The following is a 19,514-nucleotide window of genomic DNA, read 5'->3' on the forward strand; positions in this document are numbered from 1 at the left end:
TAAGGGAAGAAAACTAACATTTACTGAGCCCCAATCTATAAGCCACATACTGTGCCAGGCATGTAACAAAAGGTAATGGTTAATTTTCCCCCCAGCCTTTGAGTGTATATTCATTACTCTCCTTTTACAAATGACAAAAAGTGGACTTCAGTCAAAGTCAGAAAGCTGGTAAATTCAAAGCTTGACTCTGAACCCAGGATTTTCTAATTCTAGATACTAGCATGAAAACAGCATACAAGAAATAATCAAAATATTTTTCCCTAGAAACATTTGTTTATTGCCTGTTTTGGAGATGGCACTGACAGGGTAGCAAAGTGATCCAAGATGAGCCCCCTGCCTCCAAAGAGCTTGCTTGGAGATAGTATGAACAGTATTTTTTTAGGCTCGTTCTATTGGACTTTTCTTCAGTTTATATAGATAAAATATAGAAGATAGCTCCTTAATAATCGTTGTCTTCTGAGCTGATCTATTTTATTCCTCTGTTCAATGAAAATTTCTTCTTTTGTCCTTTGCTGGCTTTGAATAGATTTAGATAGGAGTTTACATTGAAAAGTATGTCTCTAGGGGCGCCTGGGTGGCTCAGTCAGTTAAGCGGCCAACTTTGGCTCAGGTCATGATCTCGCAGTTAGTGAGTTAGAGCCCCGTGTCGGGCTCTGTGCTGACAGCTCAGAGCCTGGAGCCTGCTCCAAATTCTGCATCTCCTCTCTCTGCCCTTCCCTTGCTCACGCTCTGTCTCTCTGTCTCTCACAAATAAATAAACATTACAAAAATAAATGAAAAGTATGTCTCTTAATATGAATGACAGGGAAAAAAGAGTAAGCAGATTGATGAACAAGGAAAGTATTGAGATTCCTGTTTTAGAAGATAGTGTTTTACTCTGTAGCCCCACTTTTTGGCAAATCAGAGTTCAAATCTCTAGAATCTAAAGTGTAACGCAGCCATTCACTGAGAGTTTAGTATGGAAAGCTCTAACTAGTCCAATATTGTAAGTTCCTATATTTTATCTTAGTCTCTTTCTTTAGAACTCTTGAAAGCAATTCATATTAATCAAGATATTATATCCTTTTATATAAATGTACATTTACTTAACATCTTAATATTAGCACCAAATAAAATTTTTCCTTTCTTACTGTGTTCAGCTAGCTCTGAAAATATGTATTTGCTCAAATAAGAATTTAGGAATTAAAAGGATATTAGAGGAAGAATATACAGAAAATATAGTAGTGTTACCTTTATAAATGTTGGTTTATAAATAAAATGTAGTTTCTTCCTTTAAGAATAAGTGTTTTTCGGGGCGCCTGGGTGGCTCAGTCGGTTAAGCGTCTGACTTCGGCTCAGGTCATGATCTCATGGTTTGTGGGTTCGAGCCCCACATCAGGCTCTGTGCTGACTGCCAGCTCGGAGCCTGGAACCTGTTTCAGATTCTGTATCTCCCTCTCTCTCTGACCCTCCCCTGCTCATGTTCTCCCTCTCTCTCTCAGAAATAAACATTAAAAAAAAATTTTTTTTCTTTAAAAAAAAAAAAAAGAGTAAGTGTTTCTCCCATCCTCACCCCCACCTCCATTTCTAATGAAAAGTCTGTCTTGTACTCTTTTTTTTTTTTCAAGATTCCCACTAAAAATATTGAAGGTCAGATGACACCCTACTATCCCGTGGGAATGGGAAATGGTACACCTTGTAGTCTGAAACAGAACCGGCCCAGATCGAGTACTGTGATGTACATATGTCATCCTGAATCTAAGCATGAAATTCTTTCAGTAGCTGAAGTTACAACTTGTGAATATGAAGTTGTCATTTTGACACCACTCCTGTGCAATCATCCTAAATATAGGTAGGATGTGGATTTAATATTTCAAACATGAAATGCACACATGCTTTAAAGTGTCATAGGCTTAGCTTTAATGCTTTGTTCTTGCTGAATAGATTCAGAGCATCTCCTGTGAATGACATATTTTGCCAATCACTGCCAGGATCACCATTTAAACCCCTCACCCTGAGACAACTGGAACAGCAGGAAGAAATACTAAGAGTGCCTTTCAGGAGAAATAAAGAGGTAGGAGAATTATCTACCAGTATTTTCTTGGCGCTTCCTTTTCCAAATTTCAGAGCATGTATCAATATTTTAATGATTCCAATAGCGTAGTAGTAGTAATGTATTTTTATGACTCAAAATTTTAAATTCCAATTTTTAACTGACTTTAATTATTTTCCTTATTTTAGTATTTCTCAGAAACTATTTTATCATTCTTTTAGTCTCATGATTTCATATTTTAAAGTTTGACATCCTATTTAATTATAGTTAAGTTTTAGGTAGTTGACTGGCCTTATCAGCTAAGCCTCTTGAAGAAATAGACTACAGCCCATGTTCTAATTCTATATTTATTCTTCAACTTACTGCTATATGTAATCAAACCATCATTCTTCTAAAACTGTTCTTACTAAGGTCAGTGGCAGTCTTTAGGTTCTAAATTCACTGGACATGTGCCTAACTTGATCTTAGCACGTAAAACACTGAACATTTGCAGCTTGAACTTTCTCTCCTGCCTTTACTTGAAATCATTCTCTCTGGTTTATTCTGGTTCTTTTCTCCTGTGGGCTAATCTTTGTCTGCTTCCTTTCCCCTTAAAATGTTGAAGTTCTCCACAGTTCTATCTGTAGTTGCCTTTTCTTCTTAGTGTAGTGTCTGTAGTCTCAGGTAGCCTCATCCAGGCACTCTGTCAACTTCCATTAATATGTTCATGAGTTCCAAATGTCCATCTTCAACACTGACCTTTCCCCTGAACTTAAACCGATTACAGTAATCAAATGTGTTGAATCTTAACAGCTATTATATAATCCTCACAGCAACCTCCAGGATTACTTTTAGTATCTTCCTTAACAGATTAAGAAATTGAGGGGTTCAGAGAAGGGAAGGGACAGATGATGGATTACAGATGAAAATCAAAATAATCTGGTTTTAGAACCTCTCCTCTTGACCACTGCTCTATGCCACTTCTCCCTTTTGATATGCTGTCTTTGCTTTTCATCTCTTCATTGGACATAGCCAAATACATTTTCAGTACCCTCAGATTCTTGTCTCTCACAATGACCCTTTTCCTATCTTCCCCATTATTTTCAAAGCAGTATAACTTCCTTTGAAATGAGCCACGACTTCTAATGGATCACCTGAGGAAGAGATATTCCTATTTCCTCTTCTTTGCTCTTGTATTTTATTCAGTCCTCCATTATAGCACTTATATGGCTAAAATTGATGGTTTTTCCTATGATTTTTACATTAAGATCAAGGGAGAACAAGGTGTGCTTTATTACTTTGGGGTTTCCAACTCCTTGTGTGATACCTGGTATTCTGTGGGTTTCATTAACTAACTAACATCCACCTGCAAAACCTCTTTTCCCCTTTCTCTTGAGTACTTATTGTCAAAGTATTGCCAGACTCTGATTGTTGTGAATACTGCCATCTGATAGGAAAGAAAAATTACCTTAACATTAGTCAGCGTTTGATTTGAAATGCTCAGTTAAAAGACTGGAGATGAATTTCTCTTCTGGTCTCCTGGTCTCCTCCCTAATAGTGATTTAAATACTGACACATACTTGAAAGTTCAATCAAAATGCTTTGCAAATCCCAACTTTAATCACTCTTCAGGGAAGAAATGCCAGCTTACTTTCCTTTAATTAATGTGTTTAATCTGCCATTGGAGAAAAATTATTTTTAAAGAGCTACAGATGGGTATGCCCGGCTCAGGAGAGCATTCGACTCTTGATCTCAGGGTTATAAGTTTAAGCCCCACATTGGGGGTCAGGATTACTTAAATAAATAAATAAATATTTTTTATTTTATTTTTTTTAACGTGTATTTACTTTTAAGAGACAGAGAGCGAGCATGAGCGGGGAGGGACGGAGAGAGAGGGAGACACAGAATCTGAAGCAGGCTCCGGGCTCTGAGCTGTCAGCACAGAGCCCGATGCAGGGCTTGAACTCACGGACCTTGAGATCATGACCTAAGCTGAAGTTGGATGCTTAACCAACTAAGCCACCCAGGTGCCCCAATAAATAATTATGTTTAAAAAGTAAAATAAAAAAACTACAGATGATAATGCTTTCCAAATACTTAGGATCTTGGGGCACCTGGGTGACTCAGTCCGTTGAGCATCTGACTTTAGCTCAGGTCATGATCTCATGGTTTGTGGGTTCGAACCCCTCATCAGGCTTTGTACTGATGGCTAAGACTCTGGAACTTGCTTTGGATTCTGTCTCTCTCTCTCTCTCTCTCTGTCTGCTCTTCCCCCGCTCATGCCCTGCCTCTCTCTGTCTCTCAGAAATAAACATCAAAATACTTAGGATCTTTAGAACATGTGTTGTATATGAAAACTGTAGGCAATACTGTAGGTGAATCAGTTATTTAAAACTGATTTTTCCAGAATTTTTTTTTATAAATCTAGTTTATTACACATAGCTTTTTTTAAGTTGATGTTTAGCATATGGTTTGCCTTTTATTTATTTATTCTTTTAATGTTTATTTTTGAAAGAGTGAGAGAGCACTGTGCAAGCCGGGGAGGGCCAGAAAGAAAGGGGGACAGAGGATCTGAAGCAGGTTCTGCTCTACATCAGTGAGCCCCATGCGGGGCTCAGACTTAGGAACCATGAGACCATGACCTGAGCTGAAGTCGGATACCTAACTGACTAAGCTACCTAGGTGCCCCTGGTTTGTCTTTTAAATGTGGATTAGGCTTTACTGTAATGAATTATTTTTGTTTTTTTAAACAAAAATACAAATCTGGCTATCAGAATCTTGGTTTCAACTTAAAACTAATGTGACACTGTATATTAGCTAACTGGAATTTAAATAAAAACTTAAAAAAAGGAAAAACAGAAAAAAAATTTTTGGTTTCATGTTGTACCTGGCTTTTTTTGTTTTTGTTTTGTTCAGTTTGACAAGAAATGATTTATTAAGGGGACTTAGGAGCCTTTTGGGCTGTGGCAAGACAGAGAGCCCACAACCCCACCTCCTGCAAGACCTTTCATAGCCCTAGAGGCTGGAAGTACATGCTGAAGGACCACCCAGGAGAATGTTTAGGAATGGGTGTGAATAGAGAAACAACTTGCTGGATAACCCACTAGATAAAGTCCTAATGAGATTAAAAAAAAAAAAAAAAGCATAGATGTGCACCATTGTCATATCCCCAGGGCAGATCAAGGAGGTTTTACCCTGAAGGTGTACCTAAGGATGTAGGTGAACTAGAAGAAAGAATGTTGGGGGCTGCTGGACTCCTGGAGGCTTCAGGTAACAGAGGGGTCATCATGGCAGATTTGTTCAAGGCGACATTACTGTGGCCCACACACTCTACGCCACAAATCCAGCCCTTACAGTCTCACACACCCACCTTTTCCGTGATACTCCCTGAGCCAGCAGAAAAAGGTTCTTTGCAGTAGGGGCTCTTTGGCCAGACAGTGTCCAAGCTGAAGGCATAAGCCACAGCAGCAGTACAGACAGCAAGAAAAGAGACCTATAGAATGAGTAATAATTTTTGCCACCATGTCCCCCAGACTCTAAACCAATTTGATAGCCACTGGGTTAAAATGGGCACAGGACCATCTAACGTGTGTATCTCTTTGTGCATGTCTTTTAATGCAGTAGTGATCCTGCCTGAATTACCAGGCATATACATGCAACATTCGGTTTGAATAATAGCACAGGTGCCCCCTTGTGCTATGGTAAGTACATCCAAGCCCATTGTACCTGGTAATATAGCTTTTCACATAGGTGTAATCTCTGTACTCATGAGTGTCAGGCTATAGTAACTATTGTTAAGAATCCTCTGGATATTATAATTAATGAGTGGGGCACCTGGGGGTTCAGTCGGTTGAGCATCAGACTTCAGCTCAGGTCGTGATCTAATAGCTCTTGGGTTCAAGGCCCTTATAGGGCCCTGTGTTGATGGCTTAGAGCCTAGAGCATGCTTTGGATTTCGTGACTCCCTCTCTGCCTCTACCCCACTCACTCTCTGTCTCTCTTTGTCTCTCAAAAATGAATAAACATTAAAATTTTTTTAAGAATAATATGTCTATATTCCATATCATGTCTTCTGTGCCTAAAGATGGTACAGATATTACTGCTAACTGGTTATACGTATACAATGAAAGATAGCATGGGTCCATCGTGCCTTTACAAGGGGGTAAATTTGGGGCACCTGGGTGGCTCAGTAGGTTAAGTGACCAATTTTGGCTCAGGTCATGATCTCACAGTTTGTGAGTTCGAGCCCCATGTCTGGGTCTGTGTTGACAGCTTGGAGCCTGGAGCTGCTTCAGATTCTGTGTCTCCCTCTCTTTCTGCCCCTCCCACGCTTGTGCTTTTTCTCTCTCTGTCTCTCAGAAATAAATAAACATTAAAAAAATTTTTAAACTGAATTAATTAAAAAAATAAAAGGGGGTAAATTTGCACAGGCTGTTATCGTGCGAGCTGTGTTGTTATTACATTAATTTGAAGATAACTGGACCATTAGGAGTCCATTTTATGAATTTCTAAACACTACTACAAAAACTACCATCTTGCTTTTATTGGAATAATTTTTCTTAAAAATGCAAGTAGATGTTCCGTCCACAAGAAGCAATAATAAATGGTCCTACTTCTATTTACCTGTTCCCCTACCTGAGCTAGAGGTTTTACTATGCATTATTAATGTGTTTCCTCACTAACCTTACTATAGGTCTCATGTATTTTAAGTAATTACCTTCATCTCTTAGACCTTAGCTCCTTAGGAACAGTGACTATGTCTGCTTCATTTTTAATACTCAGCACTTAAAACAGTGCGAGGAGCATAGAATGCTCTGAGTGGAGAAGGTCTGTACATAAGATCCAAAGTCCTTTCAGAGAAAAAAAGATTCCATTTTGGGAATCTTTGTTCTTCTGTAATACTGGAGGAGAGAAAGGATAAGGTCATTGGTTTCTAGAGTAGCCATCCAATGACTTCTACCAGCCAAAGTTGAAGAAAAGAAACACAGTTGATCCATGGCATCTACAGCAGGTGGAAAGGAAATATCATGTCCACTATACATTTATTAGGAACTCTTCTACTATTTACTTTTTTTAATTATTCAGTTCTAATTGGTATACTCCTTTCATTCTGATTTAGATTCATTTTCTCTCTACTCACGGTCCGAACACAGTTTATTTCTGGATTCTAACTCATTATTCTCTTTCATAACTATTCTCTCCACCTCACTTCTGTCATTCCTTTAGATTCTCTTCATCTTTGGCTTGGGTTACTTCAACTCCTAATGTGGCTCCCCACCTCAGGATTTATTCTTACTATTCTTTTCCTGCCACTGCTATAGTATTGCTTAAAAATCTGATCATGCCGTTTTTTTTGTCTAAAATCTATAAGATGATACAGCATTATGTAGTTTTCTTTATCACTAAGTACCTGCCTATCTCTTTAGCTTTAAATATTATGCCATACCCCACATCTTTGCTCTTTTAGAAAATGTTTATTTACTTATTTTGAGAGAGAGAGAGAGAGAGAATGCACACATGAGCTGAGGAGGTGCAGAGAGAGAATCCCAAGCAGGCTCCACGCTGTCAGCGCAGAGTCTGACACAGGGCTCCATCTCCCAAACCATGAGGTCATGACCTGAGCTAATATCAAGAGTCAGATACCCAACCATCTGAGCCACCCAGGGCCCCCACATCCTTGCTCTTAGTGTTCCTCAGGTTCACATGCATAGGTACACACAAACACAAAATACAGACACACATTCACATAAATCACAAATTATTCATGTTTCAAGAATTAAAAGTTTTCTCTTTATGAAGGTTTCATGTTTCATTTCTTCATCAAAATCTGTTTGAATCATCACTACCTCTGTGAATTTGCTGTTCGCTGAACGCTTTAGTGGGCATCTCCTCTTACCAAATTCCAGAGTCCTCCAGGACAACAGCCAGGTCCTGCTGCATTTTAATAATTATAATGAATAGTCATATTTACTCCCATTCAGCTCCTCTTTACCCTTCTTGTTATCTTTTATTTACCCATAGTAACCACATTTTCCACAACTAAATGTAGAGACAAAATCTAATTACCAAAACACTTAAAAAGAATAAAATTTTAGTGAATTTCCTTTCAATCTTTTTGGGGTTCTTTTTTGATACACAGAGATACACATTAAAAAGATAATTGCAGTGCCTGGGTGGTTCAGTTAGTTGGACATCCAACTCTTGCTGTCATCTTGGGTCTTGGACTCAGTTGTGGGATCGGGCCCTTTGTTGGGCTCCACACTGACAGCACAGATCCTCCTTGGTATTCTCTCTCTCTCCTCTCTCTGCACCTCCCCTGCTTATGCATGCACATGCTCGCTCTCGCTCTCTCAAAATAAATAAACTTTAAACAGTCTTGCTTTAAAAAATAATAATATGGTGTCTGGGTGGCTCAGTTGGTTAAGCACCCAACTTTGGCTCAGGTTATGATCTCGCAATTTGTGAGTAAAAGCCCCCCATTGGGCTCTGTGCTGACAGTTCAGAGCCAGGAGCCTCCTTCAGATTCTGGTTCTCCCTCTCTCTCTGCCCCTCACCCACTCACGCTCTGTCTGTCTCTCTTTCTCTCTCTGAAAACTGAATAAATGTTTAAAAAATAATAATAAAATTTTTAAAATAGTAATCATAATATGGGGTGCCCCATAATTGGGGTCAGATGGGGTGCCAAGACCATCTGACTTGGGCTCAGGTCATGGTCTCACATTTTGTGAATTCAAGCCCCACATAGGGCTCTGTGCTGACAGCTCAGCCTGGAGCCTGCTTTGGATTCTGTGTCTCCCTATGTCTCTGACCCTTTCCTGCTCATGCTCTGATTCTCTCTCAAAAATAAACAAACATTTTAAAAAAACTTTAAAAATAATAACTGGGTCCAAACTATCTATATATGTGTGTATATATCATAAATAAAATTTTCACTTGTGGGACTCTTGGGTGGTTCAATCAGTTAAGCGTCCAACTTCGGCTCAGGTCATTATCTCATGGTTCGTGGGGTCGAGCTCCGTGTCAGGCTCTGTGCTGACAGCTAACTCAGAGCCTGGAGCCTGCTTCAGATTCTGTATCTCCCTCTCTCTCTGTCTCTGACCCACCCCTGCTCACACTGTCTCTCTTTCTCTTTCTCACTAATAAAAACATTTAAAATTTTTTTCACTTGTTTACACTTAACAGTATATTATTTCTATATTACTATGTCATAAAGTAATCTTCTATAATGTTACTTTAATTATCTCAACTATTGCATTGTTTAAAGTACCAAAATTTATGTAAATAATTTACTAATGTGGATATTTTTCTTGTCCACAAATTTTTGCTAACATAAAGAATGTCACACTGAATGTCAGTGGAGCTAAGTCTTTGCACCCATCAATGGTGATCATTAACTCAGAATAAATTTCTAGAGGGGCGCCTGGGTGGCTTAGTCGGTTAAGCGTCCGACTTTCGCTTGGGTCATGATCTCGCGGTTCGTGGGTTCGAGCCCCGCGTCGGGCTCTATGCTGACTGCCAGCTCAGAGCCTGGAGCCTGTTTCAGTCTGTGACTCCCTTTCTCTCTGACCCTCCCCTGCTCGCGCTGTCTCTCTCTCTCTCTCTCTCCTAGAAATAAAGAAAACATTAAAAAAAAATAAAATTTAAAAAAAAAAAAAAGAATAAATTTCTAGAAACAGGTCAAATGTAAGCACTTAAGTAAGCACAAATAGGTAAGCACATAATAAAGGGTTTTGATACATACTGTCAAACTGTACTTGAGAAGAATTGTGGAATTTTACAGTTTCATTAGCAATTTTTTTTTAAAAAAGAAAGTTGTGGTGTGTATTTGTGTGTATTTGTGTGTATGTAATGTGTTTGTGGTATTTCTAGTAAGGTAGAGTACTACTTAGCTTAGGTAACTTGCACTAGAGTAATTCTAGCTGCTATAATCCAAAAAAAAGACGAAAAACAAGGAGACAAAACATATGAAATGGAAATTATCCCTGTATGTTAAGAATGACCATCATACCCTTAACTGGTAGGCAGAACTAACATTTGTCTAGAACTTTCTCTATTGTATTAAGTGTTGAAAAATTCATTTTTTAACAACACATTAAAAATGAGTGGACTACTTTTATTTTCAAAATTTCCTACATTTAGAAATAATAAGTTATAACTGAAGAAAAAATAAGCTTGGTACAGAATGCCTTGAACATATGTGTTTAATTTTAGGAAGAGTTGCAGTCAAGTAAAGAAGAGAGATTTCCAGCAATCCACAAACCCATTGCTGTTGGTTCTCAGCCTATGCTCACTGTTGGAACAACCCATATATCCAAATTGACAGATGACCAGCTCATAAAAGAGTTCCTTAGTGGTTCTTACTGCTTTCATGGGGTGAGAAGTGAGCCTTTGATTTCAATATTTATCTTAACAGCCTTCACTTGTATGTTGATTAGTCAGCAGCCATTAGCAGCACTGAAAATGTTTTTGTTTATAGAGAAATGGCAGGATTCTAGAAACCTCCTAATAGACATTCTCTCTCTGCATCTTACTATATAATTTGTAGCCATTATGTCCTCTTTACTCACAAGCTAAACCTTGACCTTTACTTGACAGAAAAGACATATATAACTAAGTCTGTGATTTGGGTTGATTGGTAGAATGGGCATCAAAGATTATATAGCATAAAAATAATTATATGGCTTACATTTTGGTTATGTACCGATCACACTCAGAACTTGAGTTAACATCTACAAAGGTTAAATTTTGCCCCTAATAGACTATTAATTAGTTCCAGTGGGAAATACAATAAGTGAAATTTTCATTTTATTTTATTTTACTAAGACAATACAGTAGGTATTCTCCATATTTGTCTTTTTTAAATTGGTCTTTCTCTGTAATTTCTCTTTTTATTATTGATGTATAGTTGACATACAATGTTATATTAGTTTCAGGTGCTATAACAAAGTGATTTGACAATTCTTAATGCTCATCATAAGTATAGTTACCATCTTTCACCCTATAATGTTTTTCGCAGTAACTTTTAATAACCATGTTATCGCTAATATAGTTTATATATATTTCCCCCCCATCACTGTCATGTGGCAACACTGAGACAGTTCCCAATCCCCTATTCTCTATATGTAACTTGATCTGTTTGCTTTCCTGTAGGGTGTTGGTTGGTGGAAATATGAATTCTGCTATGGCAAACACGTACATCAATATCATGAGGTATGGGTATGGAATAGCATTTATATCATTCTACCACTAGATGAAGTTTTAAAAATCTTTTGTGAAAAAAAAAGAGGAGAGATGGTGTTTTTAATTATGAAATGACTTAAATATGAAAATACTTCAAAGTGTCTGTAAGTTCTGGAAAATGGAAAATTTGGTACAATTAACCAAGTCAGCCATCTTTTTTTAATGTTTATTTATTTTTGAGAGAGGGACAGAGTGCAAGCACGGGAGGGGCAGAGAGAGAGGGAGACACAGAATCTGAAACAGGCCCCAGGCTCTGAGCTGTCAGCACAGAACCTGACGCAGGGCTCAAACCCACAAACTGTGAGATCATGACCTGAGCCAACATCGGATGTTTAACCGACTGAGCCACCCAGGTGCCTCCCTAAGTCAACCATCTTAAAGTAAGATTGTTTAACTTTTAACTGCTCAGATTCTTCTATTTGTGCTGTGGAGGAATAATAAGCTATTGTAGCTAACTTCTTTAGCCACGAAATTAGTAATTATAATTCTTTAAATTAAGAGAGTTAAAAAAAACAGTAACAAAATGAATAATAAGATAGTACATTATGGCTCATGTTAGGAAAATAGTGTAAGTACAGCAAGTTTCTCAGCTAAAGAACATACCATATCATCTAAGTTTAAAATCAAGTGAGTTTTAAGATTATACACATTGGCTTTTGATTCTTCCTTTTATTTCTAATTTCATAAATCAGATAGCATATTCTCCCACATTTGAGCCAAGCTTCTTAAAGTCTAAACTTCAGACCTTATTAAACAACTTATCTGTCATAGTTGTACTTTGGTAAGGTAAACTGTTTGAAGACAAACATTAATTAACAAATATTTACCTGGCTGTTTTAAAAGGCTTTTTATTCCCTAAAGAAATAATAACTAGTAATTAGAAAATACTGTATTTGCCCTCTTGAGATGTTTTGAGCCAGTCTTAAGTTCCAAGACAAACCATACCAGGAAAGATCATCAACTCACATTCCACATTTAAATCATTCCAAATTTATGGGGCATCTGTAAACTAAGAAAGTTTTTTTTCTTAAACCTGAGACGTGCAATTTTACTCTTCTTCCCATTTATTCTTGCTGCTTTATAGATGTTTTATTTATTTTAATAATGTTTATTAATAGAAAAAAATTGCCTAACTACAACCCAGATAATATGCAACAGCTTTTTTTTTAAGAGAATTTATTCATCTTTTTCAAATTTGCATGAGAAGTAGTGAAGAGGGGATTCATTTTTTGTTTTAAGTTTATTTGTTTTGAGGGGCGCCTGGGTGGCTTAGTCGGTTAAGCGTCCGACTTTCGCTTGGGTCATGATCTCGCGGTTCGTGGGTTCGAGCCCCACGTCGAGCTCTGTGCTGACTCCCAGCTCAGAGCCTGGAGCCTGTTTCAGTCTGTGACTCCCTCTCTCTCTGACCCTCCCCTGCTCATGCTGTCTCTCTCTCTCCTAGAAATAAATAAAACATTAAAAAAAAAAAGTTTATTTGTTTTGAGAGAGAGAGAGAATGAGAGCAACCATGAGCTAGGAAGGGGGAGAGAGAGAGAGGGAGAGAGAAACCCAAGCAGGCTCTGCACTGTCAGTACAGTGCCTAACATAGGGCTCAATCTCACAAACTATGAGCCGCAATCAAGATCATTCTCTTAACCAGCGGAGCCACCCAGGCACTCCACAATGGCTTTTTGTTTTTAAATTAAAGGAGTACATACCAGAAATTTAGAATGAATAGTAAAATTCTTCTCCACCATTGTCCCATTTCCTAAAAGTAATTGCTCTTGCGTTTTCTTAGTTAACCCTCCACAAGAAAACAAATGCTATGTGTAAATGTTGGTATAACCTTGTATTTAGACAGAAGGAATCTGCTAAAGGCTCTGCTCTCCACTTGTTTCAATTAGTGTCTTGGAGATCTTCCCATGCCAGCAACAGCTGATCTCCTTCTCAGCATATACAAAGGATTAGGTCTATGTCCACAATATATTTAGCCAGATCTCTACAGACCTTGGAAGTGTTTCCAGTTTTTGCTGTAATAGTATTTTAGTGAGCATTTATAAGTAGTTTTGTTGGTAAACTTTTGCAAGTATATTCATAAGGCACATTTCTAGCAATGTGCTTGCTAGTTCAAAATATACACATACTGAACATTTTGGAAGTCATTCCCATTAACAGTGGCTTTTTTTCCCCATATACTTGCCAGCACTGGGTTTTATCAAACCTAGTTTGCCCAAGGTTATATAACCTAGAACTTTCCAAAGGACTCTACTAGGAGCTTTGGGAGATATAAAAATAATAGTAGCTAACAAATATAATATTCATTGTATACCAGGCACTGTTCTAAGTATGCATATTACCTCATTTAATTCTCCTCTTTTTTTTTAAACTGGGTTTTTTTTTTTTAATGTTTTATTTATTTCTAGGAGAGAGAGAGAGCGCGCCAGCGTCAGCAGTGGAGGGTCAGAGAGAGAGGGAGTCACAGACCGAAACAGGCTCTAGGCTCTGAGCTGGCAGTCAGCACAGAGCCCGACACGGGGCTCGAACCCACGAACCGCACGGTCACTACCTAAGCGAAAGTCGGATGCTTAACCGACTAAGCCACCCAGGCGCCCCTCATTTAATTCTCCTAAGAACCGTAAGAGGTGAATATTATTATTCCAAGGTGAGGAAACGGAAGCAATAATTTAGTAACTTACCTAAAATGATATAGGTAGTAAATGATAAAACCAGAATTCTAACCCAGGCAGTCTTGTTCTGTATCCAGCCTCCTTTAACATTTCACTATACAGCTCCAGTCCCTGTCTATGCCCAGTTCATGTGCCACTGTAAGAATTTTTAATCCTACTGATCACTTGTATGCTAGTGCTCAGCATGGTGCCTGGCATAAAATATGAAAAAGGAAAAGAAAGACAGGAAGGAAAGGAGGGGAGAGGAAAGAAAAAGAGAGAAGGACGGAAATCCACACATAAAACAGTACAAAATAATAAAGTTGGAGTACCTGGGTGGTGCAGCCAGTTGCACAGCCAATTCTTGATTTTGGCTCACGTCATGATCCCAGGGTCATGGGATCGAGCCTTCTTTCTCCATGTGGCCCTCTCCCCGTCTCATGCTATCTAAGATTTAAAAAAATAAATAAATAGAGTTTAAAAATAAATAAATAATAAAGCAAAAATTTAATACAAAATAATAAAATCCGAATGGGGAAGGGGGTTTCTGAACAGTCTTGATACAGAAATAAGCATGGTGTCAAATGACTAGTGTGAATACTAGTATAACCTGAAGACTGGCATTTGAAAGAGTAGACATAGGATGAAGATAGGTTCATTGTGGCTGCAGGGTAAAAAACACAGGCCAGAGATTTAATTTCTTTAAGAATCACAGTAGTGGGGCGCCTGGTGGCTCAGTCAGTTGATAATCTGACTTTGGCTCTCACAGTTCTTGAGTTCAAGTCCCACATCAGGCTTGCTGCTGTCAACAGCACAGAGCCTACTTTGGATTCTCTATCCTCTCTACCCCTCTTCCGCTTGCACTCTCTCACAAAAATTTTATAAAAGAATCGCAGTAGTATGTACTTGTATCATCTAGGTATGAGAGATTAAACTCTTGGTTGAGAGAATGAAATATTAACATTGGAAATGTAGAGGAAGATTCTGAAGCCAAGAATATCCCCAGGAAATAATGTAAGAGAGGAAGGAAATAGAAATAACTGCATTTGGAGCTAGCCTGACCAGAAAGCAGTTTCATTATTCAGAGAAACAAAGAATAAAGAAGATAATGAGCTCAAATTTCTCCTCATCAGGTTTGACTAACATGTAAACACATATACCTAGTGTGCAGGTGGAGATAAGGACTATAATTTATCGGCAGGCCATCAGCATGAATGTCTACTTGATATTATGAAGAGTGCATTAACAACTATTTTTCATATATTAGGACAAGGACAGTGGGAAGACCTCTGTGGTTGTGGGGACATGGAATCAAGAAGAGCATATTGAATGGGCTAAGAAGAATACTGCCAGAGCCTATCACCTTCAAGACGATGGTACCCAGACAGTCAGGTAAAGATTAACTTTATTTGTCCTTGGATCTGATTAGTAGAATATTTAAAACTCAGAATATTGAAAAACATAAAATTGAAACACTTCAGTGTCTTTTCTTAAGGTAGTAGTTAAGAACACAGTTTCTGAAACAGGGAGCCCTGGATTCGAATACTGGCTCTTCACTTACTACCTTGGGCAGATTGCATAGTCTTCTTAAATCTCACTTTTCTTGTCTGCTAGTATTTGCCTCATAGGATTGTTAGGACATTTAAACAAGGTCATTTAAGTAACGCATAATGCCTGTCAACAGCATGCAGTCAATTTTGGCTACTGCCTTTAACAGTGACGGCTATGGGAGTGGTGGCACTGGCGATAGACACAGTGGCTCATTTCCGCGTATTAAGCCTGAGAGTGTTATCAAGCATTTGCCTTTTTAATGTGTGATCTTTCCCTCTTTAAGTTAGTTAAATTCTCTTGAAATATACTCGAGGAGCCCCTGGGTGGCTCATTCGGTTGGTTAAGTGTCTAATTCTTGGTTTCAGCTCAGATCATGATCTGGCAGGTTCATGAGTTTGAGCCCCACTAAGGGCTCCCTCCCTTCCCCATACCCCCACCCAGAACAGAGTCTGCTTGAGATTCTCTGCCTCTTTCTGTTCCTTCCCCACTCGCGCATGTTCTCTTTCTCTCAAAATAAACAAATAAACTTAAAAAAATAAAAATAAATTAAAAATAAATAACCACTCACATTTTCCTTTGTTGCTTTACCTTTGTGAGGTTATGGTTGAAAATAAACAGTGGCTTTTTAAAAAACTACCTCACATCTTCTCTGAGTTATATAGGTATATCTTGTTACAGCAGAAATAAATTAATCTCTTACGTCCCAAGAATAACTAAGCTTTAGTTTTCCTTGTAGTCTGCTGCCTGGCGAATTTAAATTATTCATTCTTTCTCTTTATTGGGCATTAAGTTTATCCCTCCTAGCACACATGGTATTGAGAGACTGTTTTTTAGAATGTGCTGACTTCAGGGCACCTGGCTGGCTCAGTTGGTAGAGCACAAGACTCTTGGTTTTGGGGTTGTGAGTTTGAGCCACGCTTGGGCATTGAGATTACTTAAAAATAAAATCTTAAAAAAACAATCAGGTGTCTGGATGGCTCAGTAGTTAAGCATCCTGCTTCAGCTCCGATCATGATCTCAGTTTGTGGTTTCCATCCCCACATCAGGCTCGGCGCTGATGGCACAGAGCCCACTTCGGATCCTCTCTCTCCCTCTCTCTCTCTGCCCCTCCCCCTGCTTACACTCTCTCTCTGCTCTCAAAAATAAATAAACATTAAAAAAGAATTGTGCTTTTTGGGCTGGCCAAAATCAGCAAAATTAAGAGATGGGCATTTAACTATTAGAATATACTAAACAGAGGGACTTTTTTTTTTTGAGAAGCAAATGTATTAATTTTATTGATTTGAAAACATTGAAGTGAGAATAATTTTTCATACTTAATTAAATAGAATAAAGCACATTTATAAAATCAAGAGTAGGAAATACAGTGTATTAATTATTAGACCTTTTTTAGTAAAATTTTAGGTACCATTTAAGAGTGTCACATTGTGCTATTGTTTGATTAGAGCTTTCTTGAATTTTTTTTTAGAAATGTTTTTCTCTTTTTTTTTTTTTACATAGTTTATTGTCAAATTAGTTTCCACATAACACCCAGTGCTCATCCCCACAAGTGCCCATCCCCCCTCCCCCCCACATCCATCAGTTCTAAACAGAGGGACTTTTAGGTTTGTATATGTTTCATGTGAAAATAGTTCATGGTATCATGTGCAACAAATCAGTTTAAAACACAGGAGTGTAAGGCTAGCAAAATTTAAACATTTTTTTGTTTTTTGGACCCTGCATATTTGGAATTTGTAGCTTAGCCTAGGCTGTACCTTTGTACACCTGCATTACATATTTTTATGAGTGGAGCTGGCTGAAGGATGGGAAGGAGGGAAAACTTACCACAAAGTAAACAAAGGGCTCAGGAAATTGTTAACTTCAAAAGGACTTTTAAAAAAGCAATTTAACCTAAACTATTTGTATACAAATAAAAAATATGCAAATTGAAATTATTCTTGGTAAGTAAATCACTCTGAAATATTTCAATTTTATTTTCTCCTTTATAGAATCTGAAACACTTTCTCTGTGACCTAACCCTAAAAATATTTTATAACTAATGCAAAACTGATCCCCGTCACCATCTTCTCACCCTCGCTGTTAGGGTTACTGTGAATTAATGGACTTGTGTGTTTCTCTGATTCAGGATGGTATCACATTTTTATGGGAATGGAGATATTTGTGATATAACTGACAAACCAAGACAGGTGACTGTAAAACTAAAGTAAGTTGGACCATCAACTTGTGCTTTATGCTTTTCTCTTTAATCTGCATCTAGTGTGCAAAAGTCTATATAAATAGGAAATATAATTGTGAATAATTATACATAATTATATTTCTGCATAATAACATGGTATAATATCGTACAAATTAATGCTTTATTCAGGGGCACCTGGGTGGCTCAGTCGGTTAAGCATCCGACTTGGCTCAGGTCATGATCTCAGGTGTGTGAGGTTGAGCCCCACATTGGGCTCTGTGCTGACAGCTCAGAGCCCGGAGTCTGCTTTGGATTCTGTGTCTCCTTCTCCCTCTGCCCCTCCTTGGCTCACACTCTGTCTGTCTCTCAAAAATAAACACTTTTTAAGAATTACTACTTTACTCTAAAATATTAAAATTGGGGCCCCTGGCAGGCTTCGTCAAAAGAACATGCCACTCTTGATCTTGGGTTTGTGAGTCCGAGCTCCACATTGGGTGTAGAGATTACTTAGAGAGAGAAAGAAACTTTAAAAGATATAGAATGAAAATCAGGGGCACCTGGATGGCTCAGCCAGTTGAACGTCCATCTCTCAATTTTGGCTCAGGTCATGATCTCATGGTTCATGGGTTCAAACCCCACATGGCTGACAGGAGCCTGCTTGGGATTCTTTCTCTCTTCCTCTCTCACTGCCCTTCCCCCACTTGTATGCATGTACACACGCTCCCTCTATCAGAAAATAAATAAACAAACTTTAAAAAAATCATTAAATAAAATATTAAAATTATTTTAATATTATTTATTTATAAGTTATAATGATTGTTAAATTATATTATGTCAGTTATTTATTATATACAATTATACAGGAAATACATTTTTTATAGCTTAAGAGGAAAACAGTTAAAAATGCTTTCATATGGTTTGGGCAGTACTTTAAAGTACTCTCTGTTTTAGGTGTAAAGAATCAGATTCTCCTCATGCTGTTACTGTATATATGCTAGAGCCTCACTCCTGTCAGTATATCCTTGGGGTAAGTAAAAAAATAATACTTAGGAATTCAGTTTGGGAACACGTTTTGATTTTTAGCATTAAGTCTAGAAAGGACTGTCAGTCATCTCATATGGCCCCATATTATCTCTATAAAATCTGAAAACTTTTTTTTTGAGGTATAATTTACATAAAATAAAATGCAAAGATCTTAGGTGCTGAGTTTGATACATTTTGATAATTTATATACCTGTGTAATTATCCCCCAAAACAAGGTATCTTATCACTGCAGAAAAATTTTTTATACCCCTTTTATGTCAATACTCCTCAACCCCCAAAGATACCCCTTTCTGATTTCTCACACCGTAGGGCAATTTTGCCTGGTTTTTTATTCCCCACGAATGGAATCGTATAGTACCTAGGTTTTTATGCCTGCCCTCGTTGACTTGGCATGTTTTTCAGACTCACCCATGTCACTCCAGTACTTCATTCTCATTTTGTTACTGAACAGTACTCAGTTGTATAAGTTAACCACATTTGCTGACCCATTCTTCTGCCAAGACATTTGTGTTGTTTCTCATTTTTTATCATTTGAATATGCTGCTGGGAACATTTTGTTTTACAAGGTGCTTTGTGATCATGTATTTTCATTTCTTTTGGATAAGTACCTGGGAGTGGAATTGCTGAATCATAGGTTAGATACATGTTTAGCTTTTACCAAATAGCTGTCCAAGTGTCTGCACCATTTTACACTCATACCAGTAGTGTGTGAGAATCAGCTGCTCTGCATCCTTATCCACATTTGGTGTTATCGTCTCTTTTATATTTAGCCATTTTAGTCATCCTAATATGCATTTTCCATATGGAAAATGGTGGCAAGCACCTTTTCGTGTGATCTTTTGTGAAA

At 37.9% G+C, this 19,514-nt stretch overlaps 1 protein-coding gene across 2 annotated transcripts in view; it reads left to right on the forward strand.

Moving 5' to 3' along the window:
* The window catches only part of ERLEC1 (endoplasmic reticulum lectin 1), a 31,491-nt gene that overhangs the window by 10,095 nt on the left and 1,882 nt on the right, over positions 1 to 19,514 (forward strand). The window contains exons 7-13 of one of the 2 annotated variants that reach the window (XM_077772357.1): positions 1,608 to 1,831; positions 1,924 to 2,053; positions 10,223 to 10,384; positions 11,162 to 11,221; positions 15,164 to 15,288; positions 17,573 to 17,650; positions 18,575 to 18,650. In XM_077772357.1, coding sequence (XP_077628483.1) covers positions 1,608 to 1,831; positions 1,924 to 2,053; positions 10,223 to 10,384; positions 11,162 to 11,221; positions 15,164 to 15,288; positions 17,573 to 17,650; positions 18,575 to 18,650 — 855 coding nt within the window. The remainder of the gene's footprint in view (positions 1 to 1,607; positions 1,832 to 1,923; positions 2,054 to 10,222; positions 10,385 to 11,161; positions 11,222 to 15,163; positions 15,289 to 17,572; positions 17,651 to 18,574; positions 18,651 to 19,514) is intronic. The other variant, XM_077772359.1, reaches the window with a different exon arrangement.

The sequence above is a fragment of the Crocuta crocuta genome, unplaced genomic scaffold (genome assembly GCF_008692635.1).
Source record: "Crocuta crocuta isolate KB4526 unplaced genomic scaffold, BGI_CrCroc_1.0 scaffold830, whole genome shotgun sequence".
Lineage (NCBI taxonomy): Eukaryota > Metazoa > Chordata > Mammalia > Carnivora > Hyaenidae > Crocuta > Crocuta crocuta.